We start from the raw sequence: 24,075 nt of genomic DNA, 5'->3' as shown, positions 1-24,075 counted from the left end.
TGAGAGGAGATACTTGGTACCAGCAATTCCCGGGTGACCAGCCAGAACAGAACAATGGGTTTCCTCCAAGACTCTAAGCCGGAGATTGGGGGGTACAAAGAGTTTTCCCTTCGGAGTATTTTCAGGGGCAAGGGACTGAGACTACCACCTGAGCGACAAGATCAGGTTGGAGGATGGCAAGGACCACCCCGGGCGCAAGTATATTTTCTGGTTCACCTTTGGGGACATTACTGGCATCAAAACTCCACGATAGGGCATCAGCTTTGCCATTTTTAGAACCTGGACGATAGGTTATCTCAAAATCAAAACGAGTAAAGAACAACGCCCACCTCGCCTGTCGAGGGGTTAGGCGTTTGGCCTTGTCTAGGTACAATAAGTTTTTGTGGTCAATTAGTACCCTGACCTTGTGTTTAGCTCCTTCAAGGAAATGCCTCCATTCATCGAATGCCCACTTGATGGCAAGCAGTTCCCTGTTACCAATATCGTAATTTCCTTCTGTTAGGGAAAATTTCCTGGAGAAGTAAGCTATAGGTCGGAGGTTGGTGAGACTCTCAGGGCCCTGAGAAAGAACCGCACCAACCCCCACCTCTGAAGCATCAACTTCAATAACAAAAGGTTGCTCCACATCAGGCTGGATGAGCACGGGTGCCTTGGAGAAACATCTTTTTAACTGTCCAAATGCCTCTATAGCCTTGGGAGTCCAGTTATCCAGGTCAGCCCCTCTTCTGGTCAGGTCAGTAAGGGGTTTAGCAATTATGGAAAATCCCTTAATAAATTTTCTGTAATAGTTGGCAAATCCCAAGAATCTTTGCAATGCCTTAAGGTTAGTGGGACGTTCCCATTTCTCAATGGCTGCCACTTTGACAGGATCCATACTAAAAGAGTTGGGAGAAATTATGTACCCCAGAAAAGAGACCTTCTGGATTCCGAATTGGCATTTGGACAGTTTGGCAAACAAGTTATTATTTCTAAGCAAATGCATAACAGTGCGAACATGGTTTACGTGGGAAGACCAATCCGGCGAAAAGATTAGGATATCATCCAAATACACCACCAAGAATTTCCCCAGATGTTCCCTGAATATGTCATTCACAAAATGCTGGAATACTGCAGGGGCATTACTCAGACCAAATGGCATCACCCGATACTCAAAATGTCCCTCAGGGGTATTGAAGGCGGTCTTCCACTCATCCCCCTCCCTTATTCTGATCAGATTGTAGGCCCCACGAAGATCTATCTTGGAGAACCACTGAGCACCCACAATCTGATTAAAGAGATCTGGAATAAGAGGAAGGGGGTGCTGGTTTTTGATAGTGATCTTATTTAGTTCTCGGTAATCAATACACGGTCTAAGACCACCATCCTTTTTACCAACAAAAAGAACCCTGCACCCATGGGAGAGCTGGAGGGACAAATGTGACCCTTGCGAAGGCTTTCCTGAATGTACTCTCGCATAGCCTCCCTCTCAGGCCTAGACAAATTAAAAATTCTACCTTTAGGGTATTTAGTACCAGGGATCAAATCAATGGAGCAATCATATGGTCTATGAGGTGGCAACACATCAACAGCCTTCTCGTCAAACACATCTGAGAAATCGGAAATAAACTCCGGGATCTCCCCCTCCTTGGGGAAGACATCTGCGGCATTCAGCGAAATACAATGAGGAGAGCACTCAGATCCCCATTTTACCAATTCACGAGTGGACCAATCAAAAACAGGATTATGTTTACTCAACCAAGGTAAACCCAGAATAACATCAGTAGATAAATTGCCCATGATTAAAAAGTCAAGCATTTCTTGGTGAATTGACCCAACCTGCACCTTCATAGTCGGAGTGATATAGCAGATTCTACCCCTGGCCAAAGGGGTAGAATCCGCACCAGTGATGGTCAGCGGATTATTGAGCAAAAGCGGACATGCCTCTAAACGTGACCAAAAACCGGAGCTAATGAAATTGGCGGAGGCCCCAGAATCCACATGAGCAAAACCCGAGACCAATTTGTGCCCCAAACAAAGTGAGATAGGTACCAATAATTTATTTTTATGTTCAAGGGATACCTGTGCACCTGAATGACCCCCTCGATGGTCACTCAGGCGCTGGAGTCTTTCAGCCGGCTGGTCAGGTCTAGCAGGACAGGACCTCACACGATGACCGAGTTTACCACAGTATAGGCAGAGGTTGTGTTGCAGGCGGAAGGCTCGTCGGGTCTTGGTATCTGAGGCTCCAAGCTGCATGGGCTCTTCTTGTGACAGAGGAACAGAAGGAGGAGGCTGAGAAACACAGTCAATAACAGGAAGAGAACTAGAAGACTCAGAAGTTCCTTTCTCCCTATGTCTGTCTCTGAGTCGCCTGTCAACCCTAATCGCCAAAGTCATTGTTTCTTCTAAGGTGTCGGGGGTAGGGTATACCACTAATAGGTCTTTAAGCTGGTCCGACAACCCCATCCGGAACTGGCACCGCAGTGCGGGGTCATTCCAGCCAGATGACACACACCACTGTCTGAATTCCGCACAGTACTCCTCCACAGGTCTCTTTCCCTGTTTCATGGAAGTCAGTTGGCGTTCTGCTTCCGCTGCTAGGTCTGGATCGTCATACAGGAGTCCTAGGGCAGAAAAAAATTGATCCACGGAGGTCAACTCCATGGATCCAGGGGGTAATGAAAAAGCCCACTCCTGAGGATGACCCTGCAAGAGGGACATAATAATGCCCACCCTTTGGTCCTCATCTCCAGAGGAGTGGGGGCACAAACGAAAAAACAACTTGCACCCCTCTCTAAATGTTCGGAAATGCTTCCTGTCTCCCTTAAACTTTTCAGGGAGCTGCACCGGAGGTTCCGGAGGTAGAGGGGTGGTCATGGTCACCTGTCGGGGTGCAGTCTCTTGTTCCTGGACGCGCTCAGCAAGGTTCTGAACCAGCGTGTTCAGACCTTGCATCTGAGTCTTCATGGCGTCCATAATGCTAGGTTACCCCAACAAATTATTAGGCTGACTATTCTGTTATGGTCAGTATGGCAAAGGCAGTCTGACAAGACACGGACAGTGAGCCCTGAGCTGACCCCACCCACTGACCCTGCCTAATTGCCACGGACGGCCCTAAACGGCCCGGACAACCACGGAGTCGGTCCCTACACTGAATAGGTGCGACACACAGAGCACGGACAGACAAACAAAACACAATAAGAGGTGTCAGACAAACCAGGTCAGCAACAGTCGAGCGGCGAAGTACAAAAACAGCAAACAGGAGAATAGTCGAGGTCAAATGCAGAAGGTCCAGAATACAGAGATCAGTGTAACTAAACAGGGAGCTGAGCAGGCGAGTGAACTCTAATAGTCAGCAGGGAAGGGAGAAACTTTCTGCTTTTTATCTGAGATCAGAGACTAAGTCCAGCAGATGATTGGACCAGCCCTGATCCCAGCAGCAAGTTCAGCTGAGAAGATCAAGCAGAGCAGTAACCCCTGCACTGCCAGGAGTCTGCCAGGAAAAGCGGGTGTGGCTGGCAAATACAACACAATTCAGACAGAGTAAAAAGAAAAACACAGACAAACTCAGCGCTTCCTCGACCGCCCGGCACGGACCGAGGAGCGCAAAGTCATATTCCTAACAAGATAACTTTAAACTAGTCCTAACTTTTAACAAATACACTCTATACATTGCTAATATGGTAAATGACTATTCTAGCTGCAAATGTCTGGTTTTTGGTGCAATATCTACATAGGTGTATAGAGGCCCATTTCTAGCAACTATCACTCCAGTGTGCTAATGGTACAATGTGTTTGCTCATTGGCTCAGAAGGCTAATTGATGATTAGAAAACCCTTGTGCAATCATGTTCACACATCTGAAAACAGTCTAGCTCGTTACAGAACCTACAAAACTGACCTTCCTTTGAAGGCTGCCAGGAGGGGCGATCGGACAGCCCTGGGGACAATCGGGACACGGGGATCAGGTAAAGTATACGCTCCGGGGTTAAAAGGGCGGGCTGCAGACAAACTTTTTCCTGCCATTGACTACACAGGGACGGGATACGCAGCGAGTTTCACTGCGTATAAGCAGCGAGAAACACGCTGCGTATACGTCCTGTGTGTTTGTATCCTCAACCTAAGTTGTTTGGGTTCTTAAAAACAACCACTGACAGATGTTGGTGGTGATATGGGTCAGGCGTGATAGAAAATCACTGCCCAACCTCTTTGTTCAGGGAGAGATATATGTCATTTCATTGCATGATAATGCACAGATAAGAAGTGAGGGGGGGGGGGAGGCTGGGAGAATGCTTTTTGAGTGAGTACAGAAAGAGGCTTTTTTGCCGAATAAAACCTATTAGGGTGTGTTCACACCTACCGGATCCGCAGTGCTTATCTAGGAACTTGCTGAGAGAAGATTGCATGGTGTTGTGCTGTGCAGGACTGCTCCATGCTCACTCACTCCTTTCAGCCCCTCCCCTCTCCATAGCCACATAATGGACACAGAAATCCTGCCTCTTCTAAGGTGAGGGGGGAGCTAGGAAAACAGCGTTTTCAGTACAGAAGGAAACTCTTTTGGTAAATAAAACCTATTACAGAGTTTCTGAAAATTGCTTGTACTATAGATATTTATTGTTTTCAGCTTACAGCTCCGGCCCCCTTAAACCCCCGCACCGCCCGATCGACACTTCGCACCCCCTCGCGCGCCTGATCGCTGCCCCGCCCGCCCCACGCCCGATCGCTGCCCCGCCCCCCCCCCCCATGCCCGATCGCTGCCCCGGCCCCCTGCACATCCCATCCCAGCCCCGCAGCCCCAAGCATACATCACCTGCTCGGGCCGTGGCTGTGGGAGCATCACACAGCCACGGCCCGAGCAGGGGATGTATGCTCGGGGCCGGGGCTGCGATCGGTCGTGCGGGGGGGGGGGGGGCGGGGCGGCGATCGGGCGTGTGGCGGGGCCCGGGGCGGCGACCTGCCATGCGGGCGGTGCGGGGGTTTAAGGGGGCCGGGGCTGTAAGCTGTGGGCAATCGGCGGCGGTGCAAGGGTTAAAGAGGCCGGGTCCCATGCAGGCAGCGGATCCGCTGCGTGTATGGGACCCATTGAGCTTCACAGTACAGGATCCGCAGCTGATTTCGCTGCAAACTCGCAGCATAAAAATCAGCTGCGGATCTGGTAGGTGTGAACGCACCCTTATAGAGTTTCTTTAAATCGCTTATACTACTGATTTCTTTTTAAAAAAAATTACAGTTAGGGTATATTCACACGAACGGGCTCGCAGCGAGATTCTCGCTGCGAGCCCGGCAGGTCCTGGCAGTTCCCATACACTACATACTTGCTGCGGTCTAAACGACTGCAGCGAGTATGTAATTCTGCTGCCCTTAACCCCTCCTGCTCCCGGCCGGCTCCCCCGCTGTAAGCATACTTTACCTGTCCTTGCTGCACGGGTCCGGCGTCCTGCTCTCCCGCCTGGCCAATCAGTGGCTGCGGCTGGGCAACACACTGATTGGCCCGGACAGGAGAGCAGGACGCCGGACCCGTGCAGCGAGGACAGGTAATGTATGCTTACAGCGGGGGAGCCGGGCGGGAGCAGGAGGGGTTAAGGGCGGCAGAATTACATACTCGCTGCGGTCGTTTAGACCGCAGCAAGTATGTAGTGTATGGGAACTGCCAGGACCTGCCGGGCTCGCAGCGAGAATCTCACTGCGAGCCCGCCCGTGTGAATATACCCTTACGCTTTAAGAGCAGTGAGTCTATGTTACTCTCTGCCAGAGGAAGTGGTTATTTAGTGAACTCAATAAAAGAGTTTTAAAAGGGCCTGGAATCATTTCTGGAGTATAATAATATTACAGGTTATATTCACTAGATTCTAGAGAAGAGTCATTGATCCAGTGATTTTTTTGTGATTGCCAGATTTGAAGTCAGGAAGAAATTTTATCCCTAGAATGATGGGTGATTTTTTCCTTTCTCTGGAACACCGGATGAACACATGCTTTTTTTTTCTACCTTACAAACTATGTAAGGCTATATCACATATTGTACTTCTGTCTGTTGTACAATTCTTTCCATTGTAATTTGGCCCTGTCAGTTCCACTCCTGATTTATATTCATAAAAGACTGACCAAAAGACTGATGGAAATACTGTGTGAAATATGTAGCTATTCTGCACTGAGCATTTCACACATACTATTGATTTACTAGAGAAGGCATGCATATCGTAGGATCCATTAATGAGTAATATATAGATTTTCTCAAAATGCTTTTCAGTATCTGTGAAGCACAGCATGTGATCAAGTAAACACACACTGCACTGTACTCACCCTGACTTCAGCGCTTCATGCTGTCCCTCTTTGCTTACTGTAACAGGTGCCATAATAATACCTTAAAGGAAACATAAATAAGAAGTGTCAATTATCTAAAGGGCTCTATAGGTCATATACATTACACTATAGAAAACTATCTGTTCAGCAGCATATATGTGAAGGCAGAGGCGTCTTTCTCATTGGGCATGGTTGGCGGCTACCCGGGGGCCCCTCTGCGCTCTGAACTGACTGTAAAACACTGACTGACAAAGGAGCGATGAGCAATTAACCCCTCTGTCTGCCAATTTCTGTCTCTCTTGTAAGAACTGGGCGGATAGGCGGCACCGCAGGAAGCTGTCACCCCCACCGTTGCAAACCCAAGTGGACCCACACACTGCATGATTATATCACCATAATTGTCGTGCAGGCACCGGACGGGGCCTTTGAAGCAGTGAGAGGGTATAGCAGTGAGAGAGTAACTGATTGTATTGGCTAGGGGCGGCCTGGGGGAAGGAGTAGAGTGGCTTCAGCTGTGGCTGGCTAGGCGGGAGGGGTCGCAAGGTTGGGGGGGGGCACATGGCCAAGTTCACCATAATGCTGTGTGGAGGTGATGAGTGATGGGTACACAGGGGCGGTCTTGGCATTTCTGGGGCCCCAAGCAAAGTTATGTCTGGGCCCCCCCCCTTGACACGCGTTCCAAAACAATAGACCGCTGTGTGTTGCCCCCAGTAGTATATACCCCTTGTGCGCTACCGCCAGTAATATATACTCCTTGTGTGCTGCCCCCAATAGTATATACCCCTTGTGTCCTGCCCCCAGTAGTATATACCCCTTGTGCGCTACCGCCAGTAATATATACTCCTTGTGTGCTGCCCCCAATAGTATATACCCCTTGTGTCCTGCCCCCAGTAGTATATACCCCTTGTTTGCTTCCCCCAGTAGTATATAGACCCCTATGTGTTTCCCCCAGTTATATATAGCCCCCCGTGTGCTCCCCCAGAAGTATATAGACCTTCTGTGTGCTGCCCCAGTTGTATATAGACCCCCTGTGTGCTGCCCCCAGTTGTATATACCCCCTGTGTGCTCCGCCACTAGTATATAGGCCCCCTGTGTACTCCCTCAGGGGTATTTAGCCCCCCTGTATGCTCCCTCAGGGGTATTTAGCCCCCCTGTGTACTCCCCCACTTGGATATAGACCTTCTGTGTGTTCCCTTACTTGGATATAGACCCCTGTGTGCTCCTCCAGTAGTATATAAACCCCCTGTGTGGTTCCCCAGTAGTATATAGACCCCCTCTGTGCCCCACCAGTATTATATAGACCCCTTGTGTGCTGCACCAGTAGTATACAGACCCCTGGGTGCTCCCCCAGTTATATATAGACCACCTTTGTGCCTCACAAGTAGTATATTGACCCACTGTATGTTCTCCCAGTAGTATATAGACCCTCTGTGTGCCCCACCAGTAGTATATAGACCCCTGTGTGCTCCCCCAGTAGTATATAGCCCCCCTGTGTGCTCTCAAAGTTGTATATAGACCCCATTCTGCTGCCCCAAGTAGTATATAGACCCCCTGTGTGCTGCCCCCAGTAGTTTATAGACGCCTCTGTGAAGCCCCAGTAGTCTATAGCCCCCCTGTGTGCTCCCCCTGTTATATAGCCCCCCTAGGTGCTCCCCCCATTTATATAGACCCCCGATGTGCGCTCCCCCAGTTAAACAGACCTCTGTGTGCTACCCCTCCCATATAGTATATAACACAATAAAACAAACACTTATACTCACCTGGGTCCGGGCGTCTCCTCTTCTCTTCACTCTTGTGGCCGCAAGAAGGGTTTTCCCTGCGATCACAAGAGGCCGCGCTCCCCTTGTCCTGGCGCCGATGCTCCAGTGATGTCACTGGAGCGCCGACACCACAAGGACAAAGCTGCCACTTGTGACCACAGGGAAAACCCTTCCTGCGGCCACAAGAGTGACTGACAGGAAGGGAGCCAATGTCTCCCGCCCTGTCAGTCCTGCTGCATGTAACTATGAGCGCTCATTACGAGTGCTCATAGTTACAGTTCAGTTGGCAGCAGCGAGCTGGGCAGCGGCCCTGTCCAGCGGTCTTGAGCACAAGAGAGGGGCGTGGGGGCCCCCCTGGATGTTGGGGGCCCCAAGCGATCGCTTGGGGTGCTTGGTACCAAAGACCGCCACTGTGGGTACATGCACATATTGTTGCTGCAAACAACATTACTCCACCCTCCCCCATTACCAATAAGTCAATAGATCTTCATAAATGTGTTCTTCGCAGTAATAAACCTTTTGTCCTTGGGAATTGATCAATACTAAATATACAGAAACTCCCGAGGGTATGTGCACACGTGCATTAATCTGAATGGTTGTTCTGTCTGAGCTTAGAAACTCAGTGGAGAACCATCCAAGAGCAGTGAATGGCATCAGAACATTATGGGGGACATTATTAAGTCTGGCCTTTTTTGCCAGAAAATCCTGTGCGCACTAGTGTGAAACCACTGGAAAAATGTTAAATGCGATGCATCCAGTGGCTGCACCCCCTGTTATGCCCCCTCCCCGCCCCTCTGTCGCAAGTGGTGCAGAAAGCCTATTTGCAAATGGGCTCTCTGCGGCAGAAAATGGCTGGTGCACCAGATAATAAATGTTCCCTTATGTGTTATGTGTAGCATTAAAACAGTGAAATGATACTGTATTTCTCTGTACAGGAGATGCATCTTTATTTCGCTTTCTTAATCCCTCTTTACAAACACCTCCACCCTCAGAGATGACACCTGGTAAGAAAGGATAATAAATGACTCACATCCTCCATCTTGATCTGTAAATGATCTACACTATAAACTATACTTCCTCATAGCTGACAGAAGCTTGTAACCTAGGAATGATCTAAAGCTTGGTTCACACCAGTTGAAGGATACACTGTCTGTGTCTCTCTATGTCTCTACTAGTGGTCAAACTTGCCAAACGTGTGTCCTATTGGCATGTGACTGGTAAGAATACAATGGGGATATGCAGATCTGTCTGAACTAACCGCATCTTCCAATAAAACTATATGCAAGAAAGGTATCCTGAACAGTATATACTACATTTCGTAAAGGGGGTATACAGCATTTAATTTTTTTATATATATTTCTGCCCTGTTGCTAAACATAATAAACATGCTATGCTTATCTCTCCACGCTCCCCCGACGTCCAGATGCGTGTCAGTGGTGTCCCCGTCGACTGCAGCTCTGCTACTTCAGAGGTGAGCTCGTCTTGGGGGTGACAGCCCATTCAGCTAATCTCTGGCTGAGACGTGACAGCCCGGTGCCCAGTGATTGGCTGAGCAGACTGTCACTCTCAAGACGAGCCTTTAAAGTAGCAGAGCTGCAGTCAGCGGGGGACACTGGAGAGTGCGGAGAGGTAAGCAGAACATGTTTATAATGTTTACCAACTGGACAGCAATTTATAAAAAAAATGTAAATGCTGGATAACCCCTTTAATTCCAGACTATTAGCCCTTTACAACTTTACACCTTCAGGCCAGGTTCAGACTATATAAGTGTGCGGCTGTATTTGCGGCTGTAATTGTGCGGCGGTATTTTTGGTGGTTCATGCGTACGCTGGAAAGTATACGATATACGGCTGCACAGTGCACACTATGTATGAATCTACGGCCCTATCGTAAACGGACCCGTAAAAAATGAACAAGACCATTGTTTGCGGCTGGAAACGCGGCCGTGGATTGACAGGCGGTCCGTACGGAGTACTTCAAAAATAGCCGGCACTGATGCCGAATGCCGATGACTCTAATAGTTAATATATTAAATTAATAAAACACATTTTCTTTGTAATAAAGTCCCTTTCGTTGGTCAATAATTTAATTCTAACGAATCCATCATTTTGCAATTAAATATACTGTTAAAATAAATATATATATAAATAAATGTATATTTATATATATATTTATTTTTGACAGTATATTTAATTGCACAATGATGGATTCGTTAGAATTAAATTATTGAATAACGAAACTGAATTTATTTCAACGAAAATGTGTTTTATTCATTAAATATTAATTAGTACAGGAAGCTCCATAAGCCGTTAATTCATATTGCCGGCAATAGAGCTTTCTGTACTAATCATCACTTTACTGTAATTAAAACATCAAATGTTTCTTCTAATTATGTTATCACAATAGCATTATTAGAAGAAACATTTAGAATTATATGTGCGCTCAGCTGATCGGCTGATCAGCTGAGCGCACATATAATTAGCGGGTCCGCAGCACAGTGACTTCATTGTGCTGCGGACCAGCGAAGAGAACACATCGGGGTGAGTATACAGCTCTCCCCACCCCCTCTCCAGCACTGCACCCCTCCCAGCAAGGAAGGGGGGGTCGGTTAACCCCTTCCTTGCTGGGATGGGTGCAGTCTGACATCAATCTGGCCCCCAAGGGGTTAAGGGGGATGCAATACATCCTCCCTTAACCCCTTGGGGGCCAGACTGTAAGCAGCGATCTGTAAAGATGCTGCATACTGTAAGGTGCACAACACCGCTCACAATGATGGGTGTTGTGCTCCTGTTTGTGTGTTTTTTGTGTGTTTCTCCCTTTTTGTTTTTCAGATATCGGTATCCTGGGGATTATGTCGGATTCCGTGGACTACGTCGATGACCAGCGGTTTTTTGTTGTTGTTTTTTTTTTATAAAATGGTCAATGAGGGGTGTGGGGGTGTTTTTATTTGAATAAAAATTTTTTTTAACTTGTGTCTTCTCTTTATTTCTTTACTTGATAGACTTAGTAGTGGAAGCCGTCTACTAGACGGAATCCATTACTAAGTTGGGGCCTAGTGTTAGCCGGTATAAAATGGCTAACACTAACCCCCCATTATTACCCCAGTACCCAATGCCACCAGGGGTACTGGGAAGAGCCGGGTGCCAGTGGTCCCGGAGCGTCAAAATTGACGCTCCTGGACCGGGCGGCAGCAGGCTGGTAAGATTTAGGCTGGGGAGGGCCTAAACCAATGTCTCTTCCCACCCTGGTGTTACCAGGCTGCTGTCGATTGGTTTTTAACCCGGCTGGTTATAAAAATAGGGGGGGACCCTATGTGTTTTTTTTTTTTTTTTTTTTAAATAAATAATTTTAAAAAACCGCATAGGGTCCCCCATATTTTTATAACCAGCCGGGTTAAAAACCAAACGACAGCAGCCTGGTAACACCAGGGTGGGAAGAGCCATTGGTTTAGGCCCTCCCCAGCCTAAATCTTACCAGCCTGCTGCCGCCCGGTCCAGGAGCGCCAATTTTGACGCTCCGGGACCACTGGCACCCGGCTCTTCCCAGTACCCCTGGTGGCATTGGGTACTGGGGTAATAATGGGGGGTTAGTGTTAGCCATTTTATACCGGCTAACACTAGGCCCCAACTTAGTAATGGATTCCGTCTATTAGACGGCTTCCACTACTAAGTCTATCAAGTAAAGAAATAAAGAGAAGACACAAGTTAAAAATTTTTTTTATTCAAATGTGTACACCCCCACACCCCTCATTGACCATTTTATTAAAAAAAAAAAAAAGCTGGTCATCGACGTAGTCCACGGAATCCGACGTAATCCTCAGGATACCGATATCTGAAAAACAAAAAGGGAGAAACACACAAAAAACACACAAACAGGAGCACAACACCCATCATTGTGAGCGGTGTTGTGCTCCTTACAGTATGCAGCATCTTTACAGATCGCTGCTTACAGTCTGGCCCCCAAGGGGTTAAGGGAGGATGTATTGCATCCCCCTTAACCCCTTGGGGGCCAGACTGATGTCAGACTGCACCCATCCCAGCAAGGAAGGGGTTAAGTGACCCCCCTACCTTGCTGGGAGGGGTGCAGTGCTGGGGAGGGGGTGGGGAGAGCTCTATACTCACCCCGATGTTGTCTCTTCGCTGGTCGGCAGCACAATGAAGTCAGCTGAGCGCACATATAATTCTAAATGTTTCTTCTAATAATGCTATTGTGATAACATAATTAGAAGAAACATTTGATGTTTTCATTAAAGTAAAGTGATGATTAGTACAGAATGCTCTTTTGCCGGCAATATGAATTAACGGCTTATGGAGCTTCCTGTACTAATTAATATTTAATTAATAAAACACATTTTCGTTTAAATAAATTCAGTTTCGTTATTCAATAATTTAATTTTAATGAATCCATCATTGTGCAATTAAATATACTGTCAAATAATAATTATATATATAAATATACATTTATTTATATATATATTTATTTTAACAGTATATTTAATTGCAAAATGATGGATTAGTTTAAATTTAATTATTGAACAACGAAAGGGACTTTATTACAACGAAAATGTGTTTTATTATTTTAATATATTAACCATGAGAGACATCGACATTACTGCAGAGGATCGCAAACCCCGGTAATAGCAATTCATGTAAACTGTTTCCCTGCTTTCCCAGATGCATTCCAGAGGTGTTTGCATCACTTTCTTAAGATTTTATTTGTTATTTTTAGTTGAACCAGATTTCCAAGTAAATGACCGTATGTTTTGAGCCGCATGTCTATTTTTTCCCACGGCCGTAGTTTCATCCGCACATTTACAGCCGCATAAAAAATACAGCCGCACAGTTACATAGTGTGAACCTAGCCTGAGACATATAGTCGGCAGACCAGCATATTGGAAAATGTTCTATCATCATTCTAGATGCCCAGTATGCCTGGTGATAAAAACATTGGCCCAGAATGTGACTTTTCTTCACATTTATTATGCATATTAGATCATTTCTGACACTTTTCCACAGGGTAATAGGTGGTGTAAACTTTTCACAGTCTTTAAGTGTGACAGATTTATCAAACGGCCTATCTAGCACATTTAAAAACTGTCTAGTCTAAGTTTGTACTAAGACAGTTTTAGTAAATGTGGGCCATTGTCTATAGCAGATTATCCAGATACATCCCTTTCCTGGGGAATGACATGACTAAAAAGACAAAAAAGATATGATAGAGACATTTATCAGTTGGAGGGCAGGCTGTATACCATATTATATAATTTCCCTTGGAGCGTGTACTGCATGAAATATGATCTTTCATCTGGAAGGCAGGCTGTATAATATGATATGTAGGATCAGCTGGAGGGCAGGCTGTATAATATGATATGTAGGATCAGCTGGAGGGCAGGCTGTATAATATGATATGTAGGATCAGCTGGAGAGCAGGCTGTATAATATGATATGTAGGATCAGCTGGAGGGCAGGCTGTATAATACGATATGTAGGATCAGCTGGAGGGCAGGCTGTACAATATGATATGCTGTATCAGCTGGAGAGCAGGCTGTATAATATGATATGTAGGATCAGCTGGAGGGCAGGCTGTACAATATGATATGCTGTATCAGCTGGAGAGCAGGCTGTATAATATGATATGTAGGATCATCTGGAGGGCAGGCTGTATAATATGATATGTAGGATCATCTGGAGGGCAGGCTGTATAATATGATATGTAGGATCATCTGGAGGGCAGGCTGTATAATATGATATCATATGTAGGATCATCTGGAGGGCAGGCTGTATAATATGATATGTAGGATCAGCTGGAGGGCAGGCTGTATAATATGATATGTAGGATCAGCTGGAGGGCAGGCTGTATAATATGATATGTAGGATCATCTGGAGGGCAGGCTGTATAATATGATATGCTGTATCAGCTGGAGGGCAGGCTGTATAATACGATATGTAGGATCAGCTGGAGGGCAGGCTGTACAATATGATATGCTGTATCAGCTGGAGGGCAGGCTGTATAATATGATATGTAGGATCAGCTGCAGGGCAGGCTGTACAATATGATATGCTGTATCAGCTGGAGAGCAGGCTGTATAATATGATATGTAGGATCATCTGGAGGGCAGGCTGTATAATAGGATATGTAGGATCAGCTGGAGGGCAGGCTGTATAATATGATATGTAGGATCATCTGGAGGGCAGGCTGTATAATATGATATGTAGGATCAGCTGGAGGGCAGGCTGTATAATATGATATGTTGTATCAGCTGGAGGGCAGGCTGTATAATATGATATGTAGGATCATCTGGAGGGCAGGCTGTATAATATGATATGTAGGATCAGCTGGAGGGCAGGCTGTATAATATGATATGTAGGATCAGCTGCAGGGCAGGCTGTACAATATGATATGCTGTATCAGCTGGAGGGCAGGCTGTATAATATGATATGCTGTATTAGATGGAGGGCAGGCTGTATGATATATTATCTTGTGAACAAAATAGTTGGTGCCCCTTGTTTATTAAAAGTAAAAGCCACAATGGGCACAGAAATAAGTTGAATCTGCCAAAAGTATTATAAAAAAAATTCTATGAAAATAAATAAATGTAAGTCAGACATTGCTTTTCAACCATGCGTCAACCGAATAAAAAAAAAAACAACGAAATCGGTCTGGACAAAAATAACGGCACCCTTAACTTAAAATTTTGTTGCACAACCTTTTGAGGCAATCACTGCAATTTAACGATTCCTGTAAAGGCCCTATTGCACGGGCCGACAGCGAGGAGCAAACGAGCGCTGTGAGCGCTATCCCACACGGCAGCAGCAAGTGGGTGAGTCCGGTGGGGCTTCCCGGGTGATCACTGACCGTCTGGGCAGCCCATAGGATGTAGCGGCGTTCTGCTACCGCCGCTCCTGTTCCGCGGAGAGACGGCAGCAGATCGTTGCTATATAAGTCGTTTGTCTTTCAACATGTTGAAAGACAAATGACTTCAACGATCAGCCGACATGAACGATGTCAGCTTATCGTTGCCTCCTATTCCATGGGACAATTATCAGCCGTAACGGCCGATATCGGCCAAATACGGCCAATAATTATTCCATGGAATAGGGCCTTAACTGTCAATGAGACTTCTGCACCGGTATTTTGAGCCACTCTGCAAGAGCTAACTGCTCCAGTTGTCTAGTGTGTGAAGAGTGCCTTTTCCAGACAGCATGTTTTAGCTCCTTTCGAAGATGCTCAATAGGATTTAGGTCAGGGCTCATCGAAGGCCACTTCACAATAGTCTTATGTTCTCCATTTAGCCATTCTTGGGTGTTTTTAGCTGTGTGTTTCGGTCATTATCCTGTTGCACGGCCCATGACCTACAACTGAGACCAATTTATCTCTAGAATCCCTTGATAGTCTTGAGATTTCATTGTACCCTGCACAGATTCAAGACACCTTGTGCCAGATGCAGCAAATCAGCCCCCTCCATGATTCCCAGTAGGGACCATGTTCTTTTCTTGATATGCTTTTTCCATATGTGAGCATAAAGATGATGTGCCCTGCCAAAAAGTTTAATTTGTGTCTCATCTGTCCATAAGATATTCTCCCAGAAGCATTGTGGCTTAACATGTAGTTTGGCAAATCCCAATTTGGCTTTTTTATGATTTTTTTTGAACAATGGTGTCCTCCTTGGTTGTCTCCCATGATGTCCACTTTGACTCAAACAACGACGGATGGTGCAATCTGACACTGATGTTCCTTGAGCTTGAAGTTCACTTTTACCTCTTTAGAAGTTTTTCTGGGCTCTTCTGTTATCATTTATATTATCCGTCTCTTTGATTTGTCTTCAATTTTCCTTCTGCAGCCACCTCCAGGAAGGTTGGCTACAATCCCATGTCTCACTTTCATTTGTATATTTTCATAGAATGTTTATTTATTATTACTTTTGTCTAATTCAAGTTATTTCTGAGCCCATTGTGGGTCTTCTCTCATTAAACGAGTGCCAACAATTTTGTCCATGTATGTATTATATAATATACTGTATCAGTGAAAGGAATGGTAGGGAGAGTAAGTATTTGATACACAGACGATTCTGCCACTTTTTCCCACCTACAAAAAATGGAGAAGTCTGTCATTTTTATTGTAGGTATACTTCAACTTTAAAAGATAAGATCTACTTCCAGAAAATCCCTTTGTATTTTTTTTAAATAAATATTTAGCATTTTATTGCATGAAATAAGTACTTGATACAATAGAAAAACAACACTTAATATTTGGGACAGAAACTTTGTTTGCAATTATAGAGGTGAGACATTTCTTGCAGTTCTTAAAGGGAACCTGTCACCCCCCGTGTCGGGGTGACAGGCTCCCGACCCCCCGTTAGAGCCCCATATACTTACCTAATCCCGCCGGGTCCCGCTTCTGGAGATGGTCGGGTGATGAAGATCTCAGCCGCTGCAGCCCGGCGCGCGCGCTGAGAGATGAGTCCAACACCCATAGAGAATGACGGGAGAGTCCAGCGCTCCGTCATTCTCTATGAGCGTTGGACTCATCTCTCAGCGCGCGCGCCTTGCTGCAGCGGCTGAGATCTTCATCACCCGACCATCTCCAGAAGCAGGACCCGGCGGGATTAGGTAAGTATAGGGGGCTCTAACGGGGGGTCGGGAGCCTGTCACCCCGGCACGGGGGGTGACAGGTTCCCTTTAACCAAGTTTGTACACACTGCATCAGGGATTTTGTCCAACTCCTCCATACAGATCTTTGCCAGATCTTTCAGGTTTCAAGGCTGTCTCTGGACACCATTAAAGGGGTATTCCGCTGAAACATAACTTTTGATACGTTGTGGTTCTTGCTGAGACTAACAATTCCTTCCATACTTGCTATTATCTATTCTGTCTCCTTCTCCCAGTTCTTAGCTGCAGCTTTCTGCTCAAAGATGTGTGTTTGAGACTTCCTCTCTGTCTCCCCTCCCTCCCTTCTAAAACAAAAGAGGTAAACAAGTCCCCGACTGACTTTACCTAACACATTGTAGCTTCTTTGTAATGCAGGGAGGGGGTGATCGGGGTGTATGACTATACAGGGGGGCACATAGGGATCGGGGTGTATGACTATACAGGGGGGATAGGGGTGTATGACTATACAGGGGGGGCACATAGGGATAGGGGTATATGACTATACAGGGGGCACATAGGGATAGGGGTGTATGACTATACAGGGGGGCACATAGGGATAGGGGTGTATGACTATACAGGGGGGCACATAGGGATAGGGGTGTATGACTATACAGGGGGGCTCATAGGGATAGGGGTGTATGACTATACAGGGGGGCACATAGGGATAGGGGTGTATTACTATACAGGGGGGTGCATAGGGATAGGGGTGTATGACTATACAGGGAGTACATAGGGATAGGGGTGTATGACTATACAGGGGGGTCACATAGGGATAGGGGTGTATGACTATACAGGGGGGCACATAGGGATCGGGGTGTATGACTATACAGGGTGGCACATAGGGAAAGGGGTGTATTACTATACAGGGGGGCACATAGGGATAGGGGTGTATGACTATACAGGGGGGGATATAGAGGTGTATGACTATACAGGGGGGCATAGGGGTGTATGACTATACAGGGGGCACATAGGGGTATCACACAGTGGGGAGTACTTTGTTGGGCGGGGGGGCACTAGGACATGCCGAGCGGGGGAATTAGGGGGGTGGCAAAGGGCATTGGAGAGCGGGGACATCCCTGCATCACTTCACAGACAGCACAGAGCCAGAGGAGTCCTCTTCTAACCTGTGCAGCACTTGCAGCTCAGACAGGGGGATAGAAGAAATACCGCAGATACCGTCCTGGCAAAGTTGAGGTCGGTTAACTGACGCCAGAGACGGTATCGGTATTTTCACGGTATACCGCCCAGCCCTACTCCCAGCGTTACAAAGAAGCTACAAAGTTGCAGATAAAGCAAGGCAGGGACTTTACATCAGCTGTCTCAGAAGGGAGGGGGAGGAGGGGTGGGACAAAGAGAAAAATTCACACACAGATGTTTATGTTTTCAGCAGAAAGTAGCAGCTGAGAACTAAGGGAAGAAGACTGAATAGATAACAAGTATGGAATGAATTATTAGTCTTACCATGGGCAGCAACATATCAAAAATTATGTCTGAGTGGAATACCCTGTTAAGTTTTAGCTCCCTCCAAAGAATTTCTATTGGGTTCAGATATGGAGACTGGCTAGGCCACTTCAGGGCCTTGAAAATCTTCTTACGGAGCCGCTCCTTAGTTTCCCTGGCTGTGTGTTATTGTCATGCTGGAAGACCCAGCATTGACCCATCTTCAGTGCTGTTACTGACGGTAGGAAATCTTGTGATACATGGTCCCATCCCTCTTCCCTTTAATGCGGTGTAGTCATCCTATCCCCTTTGCAGAAAATAACCCCCAAAGTATTATGTTTCCATTCCCACGCTTCACCGCTGGGACTGTATTCTTGGCGTTGTACTCATCCTTCTTCTTCTCCACAGAAGGGAAGTTAATACCAAAAAGTTATTTTTTGGTCTCATGACCACATGACCTTCTTCCATGCATCCTCTGGATCATCCAGATGGTCACTGGTGAACTTTAAGCAGCCCTGGACATGAGCTGGCATGATCCCGGGGGACATTGCATGCCCTGCAGGATTTTAATTCATGACAGTGTTACTAACGGCAATCTTTGAGACTGTGGTCCCAAATCTTTTCAGGTTATTAACCAGGTCCTCCCATGTAGTTCTACGCTGATTCCTGACCTTTTTCAGAGTCAACAAAGTAAGGTTTCTCTAGGTTGAACCTGATAGACTCTTGTCTTCTTTCAACCTTATTGAAGGGGTTATCCAGCGCTACAAAAACATGGCCACTTTCTTCCAGAGGCAGCCCCACTCTTGTCTCCAGCTTGGGCGAGGTTTTGCTGCTCAGTTCCATTGAAGTGAACGGAGCTTAATTGCAAACTGCATTTGAACTGGAGACAAGAGTCGTGTTGTCTCTGAAAGAAAGTGGCCATGTTTTGTAGCACTGGATAACCCCTTTAACTATGTTACTTACCCAGGGGCGTAACCAGAAATGCTTGGGCCCCATAGCAAATTTTTGATCCCCCCCTCCCAACTGACCACTAACCCCCAAGTGTAGTGATAACTGCAATCGCTAATCAGACGTGCCTTCAGTTAGAGAGACATTTGCAGACCCTGGGAGGCCCGCTTGGCCACCTGGCGCTGCAAATGATGACAGCTCTGGGGACACAGGGAGTTGTAGGAGCAGGCCATGGGCCCCCTGATGTGGCGGGCCCCATAGCAGCCGCTATGGCTGCTACAGTGGTAGTTACTGAACCTACCCTATGAGGTGAAATTTTGCATGGAGCCCCAGCCCAAGAAAGACCAAGACAGTCTTCTTGTGTATCTTCGATGATCCAATAACTGTGCAAACAGCTGTTGCTTTTTTATCGCGCTGCTTGCCTATTGTCCTGTAGCCCATCCCAGCCTTATGCAGGTCCACAATTTTGTCCCTGGTGTCCTTGGATAGCTCTTTGGTTCTGGCCATAGTGGAAAGGTTGGAGCGTGATTGATTGACTGTGTGGACAGGTGTCTTTATACAGGTAACAAGATAGAACAGGTGCAATTAATACAGGTAATGAGTGCAGAGTAGGAGGAGCTTCTTAAAGAAAAATTAACAGGTCTGTGAAAACCAGAATTCTTACTAGTTTGTAGGTAATCAAATACTTATTTCATGCAATAAAATTTAAATTAATTATTTAAAAATCATACAATGTGACTTTCTGTTTTTTTTTTTTTTAAATAGATTCTGTCTCTCACAGGTGAAGTATTCCTACGATAAAATTTTTAGACCTCTTCATTCTTTGCAGGTGGAAAAACTTCTTAAATCGTCAGTGTATCAAATACTTATCTTTCCAACTGTGTATGATATACGGTATCAGCTGAGAGGCAAGCTGTATGATATACATATGATATATCACCTGGATGGTGGCTGTATGATATGGCATACTGTATCAGCTGTAGGGAATACTGTATGTGTGTGTGTATATATATATATATATATATATATATATCAGCAGGAGGACGGGCTGTAAGATCTATACACTAGGTACTGTATCAGCAGGAGGACAAGCTGTATAATATATATGATACACAGTATCAGCAGGAGGGTGGGCTGTATGATCTATACATGATGCACTGTATCAGATGGAGGACAGGCTGTGCGATATATATATTGCAGTGAAATGATAGAATTTAGCGATTTGATCAAATCCCGGGAAATGATAAAATGGCCAAGCCCTTCCATCATTTCCCTGAAGAAAGTCAGTGATTTGATCAAATCACTGACCCCTTTCAGGGAAATTATAGAATGAATGTCAGGAGTCGCCCGGCTATATATTTATTAAGTAACACAATAGTCATTGAAACGAAAATGAATTATTCAAATCTAATTAACAAAGGAAACAGGGAGCTGAAACAGGTAGCTAAGCTGATAATTTTTAGGGAGCAGGAGGCATCATCACACAGCACACGGGACCGGAGACGGACAGGGGAGATGAGCAGGAAGCAGGAGGCATCATCACACAGCACATGGGAACGGAGGCGGACAGGGGAGCAGAGTCGGGAGCAGGAGGGAGCATCACACAGCACACGGGACCGGAGACGGACAGGGGAGATGAGCGGGAAGCAGGAGGCATCAGCACACAGCACATGGGAACGGAGGCGGACAGGGGAGCAGAGTCGGGAGCAGGAGGCATCATCAAATAGCACATGGGAACGGAGGCGGACAGGGGAGCAGAGCCGAGAGCAGGAGGCATCATCACACAGCACACTAGACCAGAGGCGGACAGGGGAGCAGAGCCGGGAGCAGGAGGCATCATCACACAGCACATGAGACCAGAGGCGGACAGGGGAGCAGAGCCAGGAGCAGGAAGCATCATCACACAGCACAGGGGACCAGAGGCGGACAGGGGAGATGAGCGGGGAGCAGGAGGCATCATCACACAGCACAGGGGACCGGAGGCGGACAGGGGAGCAGAGCTGGGAACACCAGGCATCAACACAGCACAGGGGACCGGAGGCGGACAGATGAGCAGAGCTGGGAGCACCAGGCATCAACACAGCACAGGGGACCGGAGGCGGACAGAGGAGCAGAGCTGGGAGCACCAGGCATCAACACACAGCACAGGGGACCGGAGGCAGACAGGGGAGATGAGCCGGGGGCAGGAGGCATCATCACACAGCATGCGGGAACGGAGGCGGACAGGGGAGCAGAGCCGAGAACAGGAGGCATCATCACACAGCACCCAAGACTGGAGACGGACAGGGGAGCAGAATAGGGAGCAGGAGGCAGCATCACACAGCACACGGGACCGGAGGCGGACAGGGGTGCAGAGCCAGAGGCAGCATCAAACAGCACACGGGATCGGAGGTGGACAGGGGAACAGAGCTGGGAGCAGGAGGCAGCATCACACAGCACAAAAGGCTGGAGGCGGACAGGGGAGCAGAGCCAGGAGCAGAAGGCATCATCATACAGCACACAGGACTAGAGGAGGACAGGGCAGCAGAGCCGGGAGCACGAGGCATCATCACACAGCACATGGGACCGGAGGCAGGCAGGGGAGCAAAGCCGGGAGCAGGAGGCATCATCACACAGCACACGGGACCGAAGGCAGACAGGGGAGCAGAGCCGGGAGCAGGAAGCATCATCACACAGCCCATGGGACCGGAGGCGGACAGGGGAGCAGAGCCGGGAGCAGGAGGGAGCATCACACAGCACACGGGACCGGAGGCGCACAGAGAAGCAGAGCTGGCAGCAGGAGGCATCAACACACAACACATGGGACCGGAGGTGGACAGGGGAGCAAAGCCGGGAGCAGGAAGCATCATCACACAGCACATGGGACCGGGGGAGGACAGGGGAGCAGAGCCGGAAGCAAGAGGCAGCATCACACAGCACATGAGACTGAAGGCGGACAGGGGAGCAGAGCCGGGAGCAGGAGGGAGCATCACACAGCACATGAGACTGAAGGCGGACAGGGGAGCAGAGCCGGGAGCAGGAAGCATCAACACACAGCACATGGGACTGGGGGAGGACAGGGGAGCAGAGCCGGAAGCAAGAGGCAGCATCACACAGCACATGAGACTGAAGGCGGACAGGGGATCAGAGCCGGGAGCAGGAGGGAGCATCACACAGCACATGGGACCGGGGGAGGACAGGGGAGCAGAGCCGGGAGCAGGAGGGAGCATCACACAGCACAGGGGACCAGAGGTGGACAAAGAAGCAGAGCCGGGAGCAGGAAGCATCAACACACAGCACAGGGGACCAGAGGCGGACAGGGGAGCAGAACGGGGAGCAGGAGGCAGCATTAGCAGCATCACACAGCAAGCGGGGAGCAGGAGGTATGTTGCAGGGGAGATGATAGATTTCCATTCCATCATTTCCCTGAAAGGGGTCGGGGATTTGATCAAATCACTGACTTTCTTCAGGGAAATGATGGAAGGGCTTGGACATTTCATCATTTCCCGGGATTTGAACAAATCCATTAGTGATTTGATCAAATCCCTGATTCTATCATTTCACTGCAACATATACATGATATACTGTATCAGCCGGAGGACAGGCCGTGTGATATATACATGATATACTGTATCAGCTGGAGGACAGGCCGTGTGATATATATATATATATATATATATGATATACTGTATCAGCTGGAGGACAGGCAGTGTAATATATATGTATATATTATTCTGTATCAGCAGGATAGGCTGTGTTATATATACATGATATACTGTATCAGCTGGAGGACAGGCAGTGTAATATATATATATATATATATATATATATATATATATATATATATATATATTATTCTGTATCAGCAGGAGGACAGGCTGTGTTATATATACATGATATACTGTATCAGCTGCAGGTCAGGCTGTATCATATATTGCATTAAGAACCCCATCATCTGTCTACCATAGGATATCACACATAACACCCAATTATCCCTGAGCTCTGAGGTAAATGAGGCAGCTACATACACATAACACCCAATTATCCCTGAGCTCTGAGGTAAATGAGGCAGCTACATAGAGTAAATTGCCGCTGGTGCTGGCTGGAGCCACATTAGCTAGATGCTAGACTTTTACCTCCGGGTGCGGAAACAGTTATGCTGTTACCTTGTGATGACCTCTGCGCCGATCTCCCGAGCTGGAGCTGAGCTGTATACTATATACCGTGTGTGACAGCAACGGACCCCTATAGTAATAGTAGTGTCATTCCCTACCCCGCCCAATGGGATGTCACCGAGTGACAGGGCGCGCCGCCCCCGCATGCCCCAGCTCCGGTGTACACGGGCGCACAGACCCGCCCTCCCCCTGGCTGGTGACGTCACGGGCAGCAGGTTCCTTCTTGTGGAAGACGATGACAGGCCTGGGGCGCGGACATCACGGAGGACACGTCCTGAGTCATTGCACAGGATGCTGTCACCAGGCTGTCAGCTGCCTCTGCTCACTCCACCAGGGAAACGGTGTGGAACCGGCGAATTGTAGCTGTATCTAGAAAGAAACTAAAAAAGAAATGGCTTACACGGTAGACTCGAGAGATGATCTCTAGTCTCTAGTGCAAAGGTGGACAGTGTATACAGCAATCAGGAGGAGTAAAGACAGGTGGGACTCCTAATAGTGACGGGTGGGTTCCTATTAGGCCCTGCCTATCCAGCTAGAGGGCCACCAGGTCCTCTGCACCAGGCGGGATGTCCCTGTTGCTAGGAGACCGTCAGATCCATATGGAGGTCAAGATAGAATGGAGGAAAACTGCGTTTTCTAGGTGTCAGGGAGTCGTGTAAATGCCACCTAGTTTGGTCATTGGTAAATCTTTGTACGTATAGTTAGGACTATCGATGAGAAACACACAGCTAGATCAGTCTATGTTTGGAATGACATTTTAAAGATATAAGATATATCTCTATATACTATGCGCTCCTTGTCTTATAGCATGAAGGGGAGAAGGTGAGTAAAAGAACCAAGGCACTTT

The 24,075-nt window shown here is 47.4% G+C and overlaps 1 protein-coding gene across 5 annotated transcripts in view; it reads right to left on the bottom strand.

Moving 5' to 3' along the window:
* UPP1 (uridine phosphorylase 1) overlaps positions 1-23,686 on the bottom strand; it is a 61,305-nt gene extending 37,619 nt beyond the window's left edge. The window contains exons 1-3 of one of the 5 annotated variants that reach the window (XM_069958551.1): positions 23,190-23,394; positions 15,797-16,123; positions 6,279-6,339 (exon numbers count right to left, since the gene is read on the bottom strand). In XM_069958551.1, the coding sequence (XP_069814652.1) occupies positions 6,279-6,331 (53 nt within the window). In that variant the 5' untranslated portion in view covers positions 6,332-6,339; positions 15,797-16,123; positions 23,190-23,394. Of the gene's footprint in view, positions 1-6,278; positions 6,340-15,796; positions 16,124-23,189; positions 23,395-23,628 lie in introns of those variants that run through there. The other 4 variants (XM_069958552.1, XM_069958553.1, XM_069958550.1 and 1 more) reach the window with 4 other exon arrangements.
* Between the last annotated feature and the right edge of the window lie 389 nt (positions 23,687-24,075).

This window comes from Dendropsophus ebraccatus, chromosome 2 (assembly GCF_027789765.1).
Source record: "Dendropsophus ebraccatus isolate aDenEbr1 chromosome 2, aDenEbr1.pat, whole genome shotgun sequence".
Classification (NCBI taxonomy): Eukaryota; Metazoa; Chordata; class Amphibia; order Anura; family Hylidae; genus Dendropsophus; species Dendropsophus ebraccatus.
The sequence above is the reverse complement of the archived record's forward strand: the minus strand, read 5'-3'. Positions and strand labels throughout refer to the sequence as shown.